The 17,181-nt window shown below is 41.3% G+C and overlaps 1 protein-coding gene across 2 annotated transcripts in view; it reads right to left on the reverse strand.

The window, feature by feature from the left end:
- Nucleotides 1–3,211: 3,211 nt before the first annotated feature.
- Ppp4r1 (protein phosphatase 4, regulatory subunit 1) overlaps nt 3,212–17,181 on the reverse strand; it is a 67,246-nt gene continuing 53,276 nt past the window's right edge. Inside the window, exons 14-20 of one of the 2 annotated variants that reach the window (XM_013036396.1) lie at nt 13,860–14,045; nt 11,871–12,032; nt 9,360–9,460; nt 7,384–7,504; nt 7,165–7,299; nt 5,479–5,620; nt 3,212–4,341 (exon numbers count right to left, since the gene is read on the reverse strand). In XM_013036396.1, the coding sequence (XP_012891850.1) occupies nt 4,178–4,341; nt 5,479–5,620; nt 7,165–7,299; nt 7,384–7,504; nt 9,360–9,460; nt 11,871–12,032; nt 13,860–14,045 (1,011 nt within the window). In that variant the 3' untranslated portion in view covers nt 3,212–4,177. The remainder of the gene's footprint in view (nt 4,342–5,478; nt 5,621–7,164; nt 7,300–7,383; nt 7,505–9,359; nt 9,461–11,870; nt 12,033–13,859; nt 14,046–17,181) is intronic. The other variant, XM_013036395.1, reaches the window with a different exon arrangement.

The following is a 17,181-nucleotide window of genomic DNA, read 5'->3' on the forward strand; positions in this document are numbered from 1 at the left end:
TCTCTTGTGATTTTGTTTTGGAGAACCAAGACAAAATGAAAACTCAGAAAAACTTTAATAAGTGATCAGGAAGAAAAGCTGGCAGCAGCTTTAGTGTACACACCATATCTGCAAGGGGATAGACTGCTCCTCGGGATTATGTACTACTTAAATAGCCTGTATCTAATAAATATGGGTTAACAGTAAAAAGCTGCTCACAGGAAATACCTTTCCTAATTTGATAACCAAGTGTGTTCTAAAAGCCTGAGCTGGTGCCAATGTCTCACACCTATAATCCTAGCTACACAGGAAGCTGAGATCTGAGGATCGTGGCTTGAAGCCAGCCTGAGCAGAAAGGTCCATGAATCTCAACTCCAGTTAACCAGTAAAAAGCCAGAAATGGATCTGTGGCTCAAGTCAAGTACTAGCTAGCCTTGAACAAAAAAGTTCACGGATACTACAAGCTATGAGTTCAAGACCCATAGCTGGCACACATACAAACGTAAATCAACAATGTTCCAAACTACCTCACAGACTTAAAACAGTCTGATCACTGATCCTGCTCCAAGAATTTTTGAAGATAATTTGTGACAGTTTTCTATAGGAAGCAGACAATGAACAGGCTTAGTGGAATTCATTGCAGAAGAGTGTGTTGTTACTTTGTCAGTGTGGGAATTTTTTAAGATTGATGGTCCTGGAGTTTGAACTCCAGTCAGGGCTTGGGAGCTGTCTCTGAGTCTTGTGCTCAGGTCTAGTTCTCTACCACTTGGGCCACAGCTCCACTTTTTTTTTTTTTTTTGATAGTTTATTGGAGATGAGTGTCACAAACTTTGCTGTCCAGGCTGGCTTGGAACCCATGATCCACAAATCTCAGCCTCTTGAATGGCTAGCATTACAAGTATGAGCAACCAGTGCCCACCTGGGAATTTTTGTTTACAGAATGCTAAGTTCAAACTTTCCATTGGGATAAAACATACTGGTCTTTTAGGGAAAAACATATATGACCCTACCATGTAATTTAGACATTTAGGACTAGGCAAAGTTGAGGGCCTATTAACATGACAGCTCCCTTACTGTCCCTGCTCTGCTGATCCAACATGAGAACTGTAAAGATTTATCATGAATTAAAAAGTGGTGGTGGTACTGGGTTTCAAAAATTAGGGCTTGCTACACAGGTGTTCTACCACTTGAGCACACCTCCAGCCTTTTTACTCTGGTTATTATGAGGGGGAGGGGAAATGCCAGTACTGGCCTAGGCATTATCCCTTTCAGCCTTTTCAACCAAGGCTGATAGTCTACCACTTGAATCATGGCTCTACTTCCAGCTTTTTGGTGGGTAAATGGAGGACTTTCCTGACTCAGCTGGCTTTGAATTGTGATGCTGATTTCAGCCTCCTTAGCAGCTAGGATTACAGGCATGAGCCACCAGTGTCCAGCTGCTAACATTATTTTTTGATAAGGTCTTGTCCAACTTGGACTCCTGTTTCCCTTATGTTTCTGGGATAACAGGTATAAGCCAACATGCTCAGCTTTTTCTATTGAGATGGGATCTTAGGAACTTTTGGCCTGGAACTATGATCCTTTGGATCTCTGCCTCCCAAGGATGATAGTATAAACCACTGGTGCCCTAAATCTTTTTTAAAAATTTATTTCCTGACACAATTTCTTCTTTGGTATGAAATTTAGAGGGGATGTTTAAAAATTTATTTCCTGACACAATTTCTTCTTTGGCATGAAATTTAGAGGGGATGTCGCTCTGGTTTTGATGGTTCAGAAATCTCCCTTTTTCACCCTTTGCTTACTGCTTCTGTCTCCTGAAACACTTCACAGAAACAACACTGTTCTTGAGGTAGCTTCCAACAGCCAGTTCACAGCCTTGTCACCTTTATGGTAGTTCACTCTTGCCCTGTGCAGCCATCTGAGGGCAGTCCATGCCCTCCTGGAAAGACACCCTTTATAGAAAGTAGTACCTCACCAAACTCATTTGAGAATCAAGACTACCCTGCCTGTCAGCAGTCTTGAAGACCCATCCAAAGCACATATGATCAAGGCTTTCAATCTGAGCTGTTAGCATGTTCTCTCAATTTGGAGTTAGAGGGTTTGAGATAAACAAAAGTGGATACCAAGATTTCAGCAAAAAGGTCATATGCAAAAAACAGTCCCCAAGCAAGGGCTTCAGGCAAACAGGAAGTCTGGTAAGCTGTAGCTGGGGAGAGTCAGCAAAGAATACAGGAAACACCATCTAACTTCTCCTAAGTCAAAAGAAGTGTGGCAAAGACCACAGAAAGTACCCAGGTTTGGGGTCATCAGGCTGGTCTGGGAAGGGGGCCCTTGTGTCCTGGAAGAGGATGGGTAGGTGTTCTGGGGAGCACTGAGGGAGAGAAGTCTTAGCACTAGCTAAGTCATTATGAGAAGTACAGCTTTCCTCTTACTACCTACCCACTCAATATTCCTGAGTATCTGCTAAGATTAATTCCCTAGTTTATGTTTATGTGCTAGTTTTTGTTTGGGAAATAATTCTTTTTCCATTAAGACATTAAAAGTACTAACTAATTTTGTTTCCACATTGCCTCACAGTGCTAGCTTTTGGAAGTCCAGTTTTCAATCTTGGTAGAGACTAAAATGCTGAGGGGGCAGCAGTGTACTACTATAGTAACAGAATTTGCAACTCAAAAGTACAGCTTTTGGAGAGATTATCCATCTGAACATTGTTCTCAGGGGTCTGAGTTATAAAGTAAGAGTAACAAACTGAAAGCTTATCTGTAACAGTTTAAAAGGGAAGCAAACAAGCTTCTGAAAGCCACATTAAGGTTCAAGGGAACTTCTAATGCACTGAGGAGTCTTTGCCAGCTAAGTAAAGCCAAAACACAAAGCACAAGGACCCAGGCCTGAGGTTTTTCACACAAGCTTGTAGGAGGTCACTATACCATTTCTATACACATAGCCTTTTACCAAAGGGCCTTTTCATATAATCTTGTGTAACTGCCAAACAGCCCTGTGAGAAACAGCAAAGATAAAGATATAGATGAGGCTAAGGGGATGCTCTTGTAGCTCAGGAGTTTTAGGACAAACCTCAAGGTTGTTATACACTAAGAACATATATATAATCTGTCATATACAAGATTGTCCCATTGGTCCTCAGGGCTGCAGAAGAAACTTCAGTAGGCTCTGCTGGCTGGCAAGAGTAGAACTGAGCCAATGAACAAAGGCATATTCCAAAGACTTCAAACTAGTTAAAAGAAGCATTTTAATCTAGTTTTCCCACTTTATACTAAGTCATTAATACAGGTCATATTTCATTTATTCATAGACATCTAGAAAACAATCAAAAGTGTATATATCTTTCTTTATAGATCTTATTAATAAATTTTATTTGGACAAGAGAACTTGTACCATGACAGTTCTAACAGCATGATTAAAGACTGCACACTCCCAGAGTGGTCACAGGTATGTACAGCATGGGAAGAAAAAGTTGCACCTCAGAGCTGACCATGATCAAGTTAAAAACTCCTGACATACCATATATGTACTAAGAAATTTCCTTCAGGTCATGACCAGCATGAAAAAAAAAAAAAGGACAGATTTTCAGCAAACATTCTGTAAATGTGTACAGCAATATGCTGCATTTAAGGGTTAAAATCAGATTCTATTTTAGTGTTAGCATCAAGCCCTTAGAAAACAAATCTCTTTTGCCATTTACACACATCAAGAACTATTCACACTTAGGGCTGGGCTAGCCTGCCCCAGAGCCCAACATCCATGCCTAGAGGAAATGGTTAGGGCTAATACTGAAGGTCTTTCATATCCAGGTGCACATCCGCCTTCTGGCCAAAGAATGCCACTTATCAGTCATTAAATAAAACCAGGAGAAAGCAATGCAGGTCTCTGGGAACCTCATCCTTCCCAAAAGGAATATGCTTTGCCAATTCAAGTTTCATTCAGTCAGGAAGACGAAGGAGTTAAGGCTTTGGTGACGATTACAATCCTCTGAGAAATTACTTTCCCTTCAGTCAAGATAAGATAATAGTGTTTACTGTACTTTCTCTTGACTCTTAAAACCCCTGGTATCAGGTGTAGGCAACTGGCACCTATGATAAGTCAATGGGAGGAAGGTTTCTTCCCCCCACAGCTGTCCCAGACCCGCATTCAGTGGTCGAACCTTGGTTCTTGTGGACACAGACACCAAGGTTCATAGTTTTTAGTAGGTTGAGGAAGCTGTGCTCATGGCATCTTCAGAGAGTTTGGTGCTGGCAGGATGGATGCTTGCAAAATACTTGACATCGCTGTCTCGGTCCATCTGAAGTGCCATGACAGTCTGCTCCACGGCTTCCTGATGACAGCCAGCTGAGGTTAAGAAACATTCTGGAAACGACATATTGTGCGGTGCACAAGATGAGCCTTCAGATGTCAAGACTTTAATCAAGTATAAAAGCTCTTAAGTCATTGTAAACACAATTTTCTATAAGTATAAACACAAACTATGCTGACTCCTAAATAGTAATTCAAATTGATTTGTTATAGGAGGAAAAGGTAATAAAAACAGTTGTGAAGTTTATTTTGACTGTTTTTATGACACATGAAATCATTTCCTATGGCAACTAGAATATTCAATTAACAATGAAAATATGCCTTTTAGGTATGCATTAGCTTCATAAAAGGAAACCATTCCCAAACACCAACTATACATGTTCTCTCAAAACCAAAACAATCTGTTCTAGCCATTTAGCTTTTAGTGCTTTTAAAAATTTAGAGAAGGGGCTGGGAAGGTGGCCAGTGGTAGAGTGCTTGCCTTGCATGCGTGAGGCCCTGGGTTCGAATCCCCAGCACCCATAAATGGAAAAAGCCAGAAGTGGCACTGTGGCTCAAGTGGTAGAGAGCTAGCCTTGAGCTGAAGAGCTGAGGGACAGTGCCCAGGCCCAGAGTTCAGGCCCCATGACCGACAAAAAAAAAAAAACAAAAAAAAATTTACATGAGTGGCAAAGGAAAGATAACAATATTAATTTTTTCTTAGAAGCTTCTGAGCTTCATTCTTGAGTTTATGAACTTGGTTATATTTATGAGACACTTAATGCAGTTACAGTAACAAAGCACAAGTTGAACTTCAAGCTTCCAAGCTTGTATTTGCAGCGAAACAAATAAAATGGGTGCCTCTGGCTTTTGCTGAGAGTGGAGCTGAAGGGTAAAGCAGTGTACCACTCATACCTGACACCACAGTGCCTAGCATCAGAGTATTGCAAGAGAACAGCTTCCTGTGTCATGAGCAATGCTCCATTTTTAATATTACTAAGCTTTAAGCTATAAAAAATAATGTTATGTCCAGGAGTTTAAAAATAAATCCACTAAACAGAGTCCTAATCTTCCATCTTCTGTGTCCTCTAGAGAGAACCACTCTGAACAACTAAAATTCTTCTGCCAGAGTATTTTCTATGAACAAGCACCAGTCCTTCCTAACATGTATCTCCGTGTAGTTTACTCCGCACACCTGAGTCAGCCACCTACCTTTTTCGAGGAGAGTTTGTCTTAATGTTTTTGCAAGTAGCACTCTCACATTTGGAACTCTGTCATTGGCCAAGGTTAGTAAGTGTGGCATCAGATGCACAGCAAACTGGTCCATGGGTAGGCAATCATCCTCAATGACAGTCTGGGGAAAGAAGTAACTGCTTCACATCTGTCAATTCAGCTACCAAACTCTTAATTTGGCTACCAATCTTTTGTTACCAACTTAATTAACAAGTAGATGTTTAGTCACTACCTTTTTAAAAATATGCCAGGTACTTGAAAATTCAAAGAAAAATGACATAACTGCGTGGGGGAAGGTTAGTTAAGGGCGTATTAAGATGCTATTAGATAGGTGAAGGAAGTCCTGATGTTCTACTGCACTGTAGGGCAAATATAGAATATGGTGATGAACCGTTAAAGACTAAGAAAGGTTTGAACTGAGAGCCTTGCACTTTCTAGGCAGTTGCTCTGCCAGTTGAGCTATGTTTAGTTTAGACTGCTTCTTTTTTTGTTGTTATTGGTTGTGGAGCCTGAACTTTGAGCCTGGATGCTGTCCCTCAGCTCTTCAGCTCAAGGCTAGTACTCTACCACTTGAGTCAGCACCATTTCCAGCTTTTTCTGCTTATGTGGTGCTGAGGAATCAAACCCAGGGTCTCATGCATGCAAGGCAAGCACTCTGCCACTGAGCACCTTCCTAGTCCCTAGACTGCTTCTATAACAAATGAGAAATGCTTCATGAGACAGGCTTACCCTGATACAAACACACTATATAATATCTACATACATTGAAATATCACATGGTGCCCTAATTATGTATTTTTTTATTTTTGTCAGTCATGGGGCTTGATCTCGGGGCTTGAACTCTAGGTTTGGGTGCTGTCCCTGCTCTCTTCAGATCAAGGCAGAGTGCTCTAACGCTTGAGCCACAATGCCACTTCCAGTTTTCTAGTGGTTTATTGGAGATAAGAGTCTCATGGACTTTCCTGCCCAAACTGACTTTGAACCATGATCCTCAGATCTCAGCCTCCTGCGTAGCTAGGATTACAGGTGTGAGCCACTGGCACCCAGCTATTATGTACCAATTAATGTGCCAATTAATAACTAAATAATTTAAAAGTTGTTAAAGTGACATTTTACTCTCCATATATTCAGATGCAGTTTGTGTGTGTGTATCACTCATGTGCTGATCTTGGGGCTTAAACTCAGGGCCCTAGCATTGCCCCTGAATGTCTTGGCTTAAGGCTAGTGCTCTACCACTGGAGCCACAGCTCCACTTCGACCTTTTGGTAATTAGAACTTAAGAGTCTCATGGGCTTTCTTGTCCCAGCTGGCACCAACTGCAACCCTAAGATCTCAGCCTACTGAGTAGCTATGATTACAAGCATGAGCCATTGGCAACTAGCTTTCAGATGCAGTTTTTAAGTGGCTCTGGAAGGACTTGTGGTGGTCAGTTATTTCTTTGTAACATGTCTCTGGCCCCTGTGGATGCGTGTATAATGTGTCTATGCTCAGCTGACTGGGATGAGTCTGAGAGATGTCCAACTGGGAGGAGATGAACCTATAAATGGACAGAGTGTGATGAAGTTCTATTCCTGAATAATAAAAGAATGAGAACGGCAGAACTAGAAGGGAGGGAACACAGCTCCAGGAGCACCTTCACAAGACGGCGTGTCAGGCTGATCTTACCTGGCAAACAAAGACAAAAGCTTGCCGACCAGACCACTTGGGGCACCTGCCAAAATTCTCCACCAGCTCATGGATGAGGTCTACTCCAAAATTCGGGGGTGTTGCCATGTGCAGCTTCTTCACCATCTCACTGACCTAAGGGGAACATGGAAGAAGTGAGGAACTCTTTTATCTGTGATCTTTAAAATGGTTTGCTGATTTAAAAAGTTTAAAACATACCAACTTGTAGGAAATCCAACGAACTGAAGAAACTTTGTCTGCACACAGATTTAGAGCAATGGGACGTAAATAGTCATAAACATCTCTGGGACTATATAATTCTAGAAGTAAAATCAGCTGCCTACAAAAGATGAATTATAAACATACAATGAAAATCCACCCCATCTTCAAAAACAAATAAGATGAATAAAAAGTTAACCATCTGCATACTTTGTAATACTGGATACCAAATATAAAATAACATCACAGGCTGGGTAAGTGGCCTCTCCTGGGCAGAATCGCCTTCAGTCTCTGAATATCTGGAAATAATCTAAATGCTATCCAAGTTCAGAGAGTCTCTCTTCCCTGAAGAAGGCAAGGAGGAAAAAGCTGTAGGACTAAGTCCATCAGGCTACAGTCTGGGGTATATAGTTCATGTGCCTTCTATAAGCTTTTGCCCAGTGTTAGAGAAGTAGTGGAACATCAAAGAGATGGGAGCTCATGAGAGGTAATATGGCTTGTGTCCACAGAATGCATTAGGAACTATGAGACTGTATTAGTTTAAAAGAGTATAATGAATGAGTTGCCATAAAAGATTCACACTGGAACTTAGTATGTAGTTCAGTGGTATAGTACCCACCACTTAGCATGTGCAATCCCCAGCACCTCCTCAACCTCCAACAAAGGCATATACAATGAGCCTGACCTTCCTCAATCTTTTGATTCCTTGCATGCAAATGATAGCAAATTCTTCTCTTTACCCACCATGTTGTAATGTTGCCAGATAGCAACACCAGGCCATTTCTACTTTCCAGCTACTAGATCATGAGTCACATAAACTTTTTCTTTTACACATTAAATAGCTTCATGTACTTTGTTATAGTATCACAAAACACACTAAGGAATGGAGACAGTATAAAGCACTGCCTAGTATGTTCTACTAGGACCATGGCACATATTTGACCCAAACTTTCTAGTATCAGTTAGAAAGTTGCAGAAGTCTGATGGAACCTACTGTTGTACATGTCCAGTCTCTTAGGGAAGGATGTATTTGTTAGGGATAAAAGAAGTAGGAAGTCCTTGAATTTTCCTAAAAACTTTTATGTCATCAAATGACATTAATTCTAAAGAGGGACAAATCCCTCTGCAAGAGAGAAAATGTGTCTAATCCAATTAAATGAAGCAGTGCTTCCTGTTACACAGAAAGTAAACAAACAAAAAACCCAATCATCCCAGACACAGGAATCCAGTACCTAGGGCCAATGAATGAGGTTGTATGTTCATCAATAAACAAGCATAAACCTATCTGCAAACTGCCTTCACGGAGTACTTGCTGTCCTTAGGAGAGGAGACAGTGACTGGGGACAGCTATGAAATACCAGATACCTTTCTCTTACAAAAACAACGCCTAGCTTACTGGTGAAAGGGGCCAAGGCTCAGTCAGATCCTGTAAGGGGTAAGAACTGAACAAACATTCTATTCCAGGAGGGACAGGAAACCTTCTTGAGCCAAGTCCCCCTCCTGACACCAAGCAAATGTCCCTCCCTACTTCCATGGGGAGGAAGACCTACCCATAATTAAACACAGATATGGGCAGAAATTTGTCGGGCAGAGAACAGGACCTCTGAGAAAGCCCAACAATAAAGACGCTCCTAAGGACCAAGGCAGAGCCAAGAGAGACCTCTCGATTGACACAAGCCAACTGCAACACAGGATACAGGGACAGCTCCACTCTCGGCAATAGTAATGTGATCTCAAATGACAATGAAAGACCACAGTGTGCAGTGGTGCCCATAGCCAGCTGATGCCAACTAGATTTTTTTCACACACACACAATGGAAGATGGGGATGCAAGATAGACACTATAAGAAATTATTCAAGGCACAGAATATTGGCCAAAAGCTTGAATCTAACCTTCAAAAGACAATGAATAAATGCAGAAACAAAGGTAATCAAATAACCAAAAATCCATCAAATGTACTGCAGAAACTACTTACTCAGCCAGTTCAGCTCGAAAGCGCCAATTTCTACTGTTATCTGTCACCAAAAACTCCTGAAGCTGATAAAGGTATTCTCTCCTTTTGTCAATATGAAGAAGCTGAAGTAAAAAACAACAACAAAAATAACCAGAATAAGGTCAAGATATTATTTCTTTTACTATACTGGTTGAAAATAAACTCTAAGAAATGTGGTTATTCTGAAGAAGAAATCTGTTATCAGTATTGTTTTAAAAATAGGTATTAAGGGCTGGGAAGGTGGCTCAGTGGTAGAGCGCTTGCCTTGCATGCATGAGGCCCTGGGTTCGATTCCTCAGCACCACATAAGCAAAAAGAAAAAAAAGCCGGAAGTGGCGCTGTGGCTCAAGTGGTAGAGTGCTAGCCTTGAGCTGAAGAGCTGAGGGACAGCACCCAGGCCCAGAGTTCAGGCCCACGACCGGATCCCTCCCCTCTCCCTCCCAAAAAAGCACTTCTTGAAAGGGCCTGAAAAATGACTGCAAGGAGAAGGGGAGAACATGGGTCTTTGGGCAAGAGGCCGAATCTAGAGTGCTATACAAGAAAAGGAGAAGATGGGCCTGATAGGAAAGATGTGCTTAAAATTGGAAACAATGGGCTCTGTAGTAGAGCGCTTGCCTCGCATGCATGAGGCCCTGGGTTCAATTCCTCAGCATCACATAAATGGAAAAAGCCGAAGCAGGCACTGTGGCTCAAGTGGTAGAGCACTAGCCTTGAACTGAAGAGCTCAGGGTCAATGCCCAGGCCCAGAGTTCTAGCACCATGACTGACAAAAAGAAAGAAACAAAAGGACACAGGAGACAGCTGTAATGGGTTTGTTCCTATTACTTAAACCTGATGTTTAAACAAGTCATAGAAATGGCTTACATTTTTCTGAATAAAAAATTAAAAAACCTGAGAGTCCATACTAATGTCATAAAAGGTTTCAGAAAAGGAAAGGGAGAGCAGAGAGAGAGAGAGAGAGAGCACAAGCAGAGAGAGAGAGAGAGAGAGCAGAGAAAACATTTATTCTCATATGGGGATGTTAAGTAATAAAGGCAGAAGAAATTATGAAAATTGAAAATGACTATAATCCATTTAATAACTGATTCAAGCAAGAACATGTTTAGCTTCAGGAGCACTGGGGAGATACTCATAGAGCTCAAAGCTTCATTTTACCATTTCTTATTAACCACTACAGTGAATGGCTACTTCTCAAAGAGAAATTGGGCTGACTCTATATTCAAATGATTAGATTTCGTACCATGATGGGAAGCAACACTGCCACCACCTATAACTCACACAGATAGGTGACAAATCTGAGAGGAAAAAAATCCTCATCTAGGATAGGCACTGGTGGCAGATTCCTATAAACCTAACTACTTAAGAGACTGGTATATAAGGACTTTGGTTAAGAACCAGCTTAGGCAAAAAAATCAGAGATTCATCTCCAATTACCAACAAAAAGCAAAAAAGAAAAGTTGAGATGTGGCTCAAGTTTTTGAACACCCCGAGCTCAAGCCTTAGAACTGGCATAAAAAAATATTTCTATGTATATCTATCCTGGTCTAACCAGAATCAAATTCTGAAACACACAAATAAATTCAAACTGAGGGGAATTCAGGCATACTGAAGTTGAGATAGAATTTCATTGAGTGTTCTGCCTAGGCTTACTATGAACCTTGACCTTTCAGGTCTCACCATCCTGAGTAACTAGGATTATCATAGGTATGGACCACTGGTGCACAACCTAGCATAATTATTTATCAATTTAAAGGACACCAGCAAGATGGATTAGAATGGAGCTTTTCATTTTAGCAGTACTGAAGTTTGAACTCAGGTGTCACAACTACAAGGAAAGTAGCTCTGTCATTTGAGTTATAATTCCACTTTTTCTTTTCTTTCTTTTTTATTTTTGGTCATGGGGCTTGAACTCTGGGCCTGGGTGTTCTCCCTGAGCTCTTCAGCTCAAGGCTAGCACTCTACCAATTGAGTCACAGCACCACTTCCAGCTTTTTCCATTTATGTGGTGCTGAGGAATCGAACCCAGGGCCCCACGCATACGAGGCAAGCACTCTACCACTGAGCCACCTTCCTAGCCTAATAGATTATTTCTTAAATCACGTGTTACCATCAACTCATGACTGTATTTCCTTATAAAAAAACAAACAGAATGTATTTCCTTACAAAAGAACAAACAGAACCCCCCCCTTTTTTTGTCTGTCATGGGACCTGAACTCTGGGCCTGGGCACTGTCCCTCGGCTCTTCAGCTCAAGGCTAGCGCTCTGCTACTTGAGACACAGCGCCACCTCTTTTTTTCCATTTATATGGTGCTGAAGAATTGAACCCAGGGCCTCATGCATGCAAGGGAAGCACTCTACCACAGCCACCTTCCCAGTCCAGAAACCCTGTTCTTTTGCTTGCTCACTGCTCCCCACCCTACCCTTTATTTCTCTCTCACACAAAGACTTTAGGTTTAGAATAGAATTTTTGTATACAAAAGAATTTAAAGTTACCTTTAGAAAATCATGCAAGTGTTTAAGGACACCTATCCTGACTTCATCAAGGTCTTTTAAAAATCCATTAAAAATTGGAACCAGATCTGCAGCTGTCAACTGATCTCCAAGAATAACTGCAAGCTCATGGATGGAGAATGCCAAGGTTCTTCGAACTTTCCACTGTAAAAGCAAAAACTGCATGAGAAGCTAAACCCAAAATGCTTAGTACTTTGAGTATTACTAAAATCCCCCCAAACTAAATTTGAGTAGAAAAGAAACAACAGCCTAAAATTTAAGTATCTCAACACGTGACAAACTTTACAAATCCTCACAAGAACTTAGTCCCCCCTTCCACTTTCAAAGAAAATGCTAAGAATCCTGATGTACAGATGCCTACATGTGCTGATGATATTCTCATATCAGCCTCACCAGCCTTCCCATTATTCTCCTGAATTGCCTATCTGGGACAAAAAAACAAAACTTGTGTGCAACATTGAAAATCTTTTGTATACAACCTTTGGAAAAAAAACTCCTAAACAGCAATGCCTTGTACTGACAAGAAACTTATAGTCAAAACATCTTTTTCTTCCTGTGGTCTCTATTGTTTAACGTTGTTACTAAAAACTACCCTATGAGCAGCAGTTCACAGCAAAGACTTTACTATCTACCCCACACATTTGATGTCAACTTGCACCCTCAAGTTTATACTATAAAAACAAACACAGGGCTTTAATGAGGAAAGTAGACATGGAGCCCAGCCCATTCAGATCATCTTAGTTCTCCAGGTAGTGGGAGTACCTAACATCTTACAGATACTCCTGAGTTCTTTGCAACAGGATTGAAAACCATAGCACATAGGACCAAGCATTCTATAAACCTGAGCCTCTGTAGTTCCATGCCCAGAGCCAGCATTCAGGAAAGGTATAAACAAGGGATACATTCAATGATCTGGGACCTTAGGCCCTAATGTCATAGATTGACTTCAAGGGTATTTGAAACTTCCAACTTGTTGAGTCAATGGCACACTAATGCCTTGACAAAACCTTTAAGTACTATGAATTTAACAGGAAACACATTCTTACCTCAATGAAATTAGTTCAACCAACTGTTCCATTAATAACACACACTCCCAGGTGCTGGTGGCTCATACCTGTAATCCTAGCTACTAAGGAGGCTGAGATCTGAGAATCACGATTCAAAGCCAGCCTGGGCAGAAAAAGTCTGTGAGACTCTTACCTCCAATAAACTACTCAGAAAAAGCTGGAAATGTGGTAAAGCGCTAGCCCTGAGCAAACGAAGGTCAGGGACAGTGCTCAGGCCTTAAGTTCAAGCCCCAAAACTGGCAAAAAACAAAAAATAATAACAAACTGTCAATTTAATTCAAAGAACAGGTTTTTGTTTATTTTTGGAAAAAGGTCAATTTTTTTGCACATAGAAATCAGGCTATTTAATAGGGGTGTGTGTGTCTGTCTCTGTGTGTGTGTGTATGTGTGTGTGTGTCTGTCTGTCTGTCTAAAACCCAGGAAGAGAGTCACAAAGTCAGATGTCCAAACACAATGACCAGAGTCAATGGGTCACCTTTGGATTCTTTCAAAAGAGGGCTGGGATGAAGAAGTAATTCCCAGTAAATCTTTCTGGCACTGTAATGCCCTAGGCATCCAGGGCTTAAAGTTTAGGCAGGGCCTAAATCTTCTAAATCACTAAATCTTGAGATTTAATGAAGAAATCTGTAAGCACTTACAGCAAAATTTTCACAGGAAAAATTAAGCCTCAAGAGTTTATCTACAGATAAACTTCAGACAGTACATAATTTCTAAGTATTTCAAGATAAAAGTGAAAAAGACAAAATGGAACTGACTGCAGGAAGAGATACTGCTTTTGAACTGTCATACATAATTTCCTCTAATACCAGCGCATACTGGAACACCCAGAAATTCTTCAGGTTTTGGAAGAAAAGCCCTGTGCTTCATGTGAACACACTTGTCAATCCCTTCCTTGCTCACTCACCTGCATGTCTGATGCCAAGGTCTCGTAAGTCTCTCTCAAACAGTGCCAATTCTGCCTGCCCAAGGTCAGGGCAACACCTGGCAGGCTGTATGCACAATGCTTAGCGATTTCAGTGTCAACCGTTTGTGCACGGGAGGGATCAGTCATAGACAAGTATTGGTCTAACAAAGCCTGAGGCACAATGTCCTAATGAAGAAAGACAGCAGCAGTGGCACATTTTAAGCATTTAGATCCATTTTCAGCAGATTACACCTAAATTAGGTAAAAATCACTTTAAAATACATCAATTTTAACATGCAAATTTTTTTACATAACCTAAAGATTAAAAAACACATATTAAGAGAAATATAACTACACATATATAAATAAAAGCAATTAAAGGGAAAAAAATGAAAGAATGTGAAACAGTAAAATCTTTAAAGTCATTTAGAATTAACCACTAAGCATAAAAGATACAGTACCTTTCCATGTGCCCAACATGTTGGAAATACCTTCCTAGCTGAAAGTGCTTATGTACACTTGTGTAGTTCCAGCACTAAGAGGCTGAAGCAGGGCTACATAGCAAGATGCTATCTCTCTCTTCTTAATATATAACATTTATTTTTTCACTATTCAGGAGGCCAGAAAGTCCAAGGTCACCATGCTAGACAGTTTGGATCTCCAGAGGAGGTACCTTTCCTAGTTCACACATGGTCATCCTTACGCTGCTTCCTCAGAGTCAAAAGCAAGAGAACTCGAAGGGATGAAGATGGTGGGGTAGCAATAAAAAAGTCACCTTAGGTCTCTCTAATCAAACAGATTTAGGGTCCTGACATTTTCTGTTCTTGTACAGACAAGGACAGAAAAACTGCAGAGTCCTTCACCAAACTCCCATCCCAGCAACATGAGACTGCCACATCCAGACCCAGAGATTTTCCACAGCATCACTGCTCAGCCCATAACCAATGACGCAGCTAAGATGCAAGAGCTGCCCCATGGCAACCCCGGACTACAGAACAAGGGAGACTGCAGCATCCAGATGCAGGGACCGGCCAGCAGAGAGTGACACAGACGAGCAACGTGACATTAAGGCATCCAAACACTGAGAACTTCCATAGTACCACCAATCAGCCAACAACCAACTCCAGAATCAGTAAGTACCCTGGCCAGGAAACCCCTGTGCCATGGAGGCCAGTGCTGGTGGTGACCCATAGAACGTGAACCAGATCTTTCCCTCCCACCCAAGAAGGGGATCCACACTTGAGGAGGGCAAAGAGGCCAGAGCCCTTCCTCATTCCCTCTCACCACACCTGCCAGCTTCCAGCGGGAGACCATCGGGACTCATACTGAGTGGGTGCTAGGACACTGGGTGCTCTGCAACTCTGGCTGTTGGCAGGGAAACCTGACCTGTTTGAAAACATGCACTGCAGGAGCCCACCCTTCCAAAGCCTTGTGCCATCCTTGAAGGCTGAATCTAGCCTTCCAAGCCACTGCTGCACAGACCAAGCGCCTGGCTGCTAGCTGCTAGCTGCTAGCTAACTGGCCAAGGGTTGAGCCAATGGGATACACACAAGCCATCTGCCAAGAACACATGCATAAGCTGGAGGCCAAGGACTAGCCACCTGTGGGGTGAGATCCAACTATGGGCCCAAGTGCAGAAAAACTCCCGTGCACCCCTTCCAAAGCCCATACTGATCTCAGAGGCCTGAATCTGGCTTTCCACCCCTTGCCTAGACCAAGCTTGCTGGCCTGATGTCACACATGTGTGCATAAGCACTTGCTGGCTCCAGGGCAGAGCTCAGGCTAGTTCACCTAGAGTGAGCTATCCCAGGCCAAATACGGGCTACCACCTGGGGGGGATGAGCAGCCCAAGTGTAGGTGATAGATGTGACAATCCCTGAACTCAAATGTGTGAATCACAATGAAAGATGACAAGATTCATGAGCAATCAAGACAAGGAACCAAATCCAAAAGCCAGTAACAATCCAGGGAAGGACCCGAGGGAGAGTAAAGAAGAGATGGAGGACAAAAGAACCACTAAGGACATGTTTGGCCAATGAAATAAAAGGGGAGAAGCAAAAAAAATTTCAAAAGAGTACAAAGAAGATCCAGGATTCCCCAAAAGATACGGAGATAAAAATAGTAACACTAAATACCTCATTAAAAGACAAAATTAATACTATGAGAACTGATCTCAGAAGCATAAAAGGTTCAATTTTGATACTGAAAACCACAGTGGCATGCCTAAGTAACAGAATAAGTGAAATGAAAAACAGAATACCAGAAGTCAAGAATAAAATAGGTGCTACAACAAAAAGTCAAAGGTATGGAGAAAAACTCAGAAACTAGCAAAGAGAAATCCAAAAACTGGCAGACCCAGCCAAGACATCAAATTTCCACATAGTAAGGACCTCAAAGGGGGAAGAATTCAATACTAAAGGCATCGAAAACCTGTTCAGTAAAATAGTAACAGAGAACTTCTCAATCTTGAGAGAAAATCTCACCCACTTGCCAGAAGCAATGGAACCCGTAGTAGACAGGATCCAAAAAGAAACACTTGAACATATCATAGTAAAAACATTAGACTTGAAAAGCAAGGAATTGATTTTCAATGCTGCAAAATCAAAGGAGCTATATTACAATGGAAAGAAAATCAGAATCATTGCAGATATCCCTCCACAAACTCTCAATGCAAAGACAGCCTAGTTTAATGCAAACCCTGAAGATAAACAATTGCCAACCCAAATTGACCTATTCCCCGAAGGTAGATGGTGAAAACAAAACCTTCCATGACAAACAAAAATTAAAGGAATTTATGATCACTAAACCGGCATTACGAATAGTAAAGGGAAGCATACAATCTGAAGAAAACAAACAAAACCAAGGAAACACATTGGACAAAAACCATTAGAAGACCAATTTAGTAAGCACAGGAAGAGGAAAGAAGCAAAATATAGGAAATCAAGAAAATGCCAGGAAACACAACTCATTTCTCTATAACAGACTCAATTCCCCAATCAAAAGAAAAAGAACAGCAGATTGGATCAAAAATGAGATCCACCCTTTTGTTGTCTCCAAGAGATCTATCTCACAGTCAAAGATAAAAACAAACTCCAAGTGAAGGGATGGAAAAAGATCTTTCGTGCAAATGCACCCTGCAAGAAGGCAGGAGTAGCCATATTGGTATCTGATAAAATAGGCTTTTCACTAAAATCAATACAGAGAGACAAAGAAGGTCATTACATATTAATAAGGGTAACAATCAATGAAGAGGAAATCAGAGTGGTCAACATCTATGTGCCAAATAATGGAGTACCTAAATACTAAATACCTAAATACTTTT

Source organism: Dipodomys ordii, unplaced genomic scaffold (genome assembly GCF_000151885.1).
Source record: "Dipodomys ordii isolate 6190 unplaced genomic scaffold, Dord_2.0 Scaffold283, whole genome shotgun sequence".
Taxonomy (NCBI): domain Eukaryota; kingdom Metazoa; phylum Chordata; class Mammalia; order Rodentia; family Heteromyidae; genus Dipodomys; species Dipodomys ordii.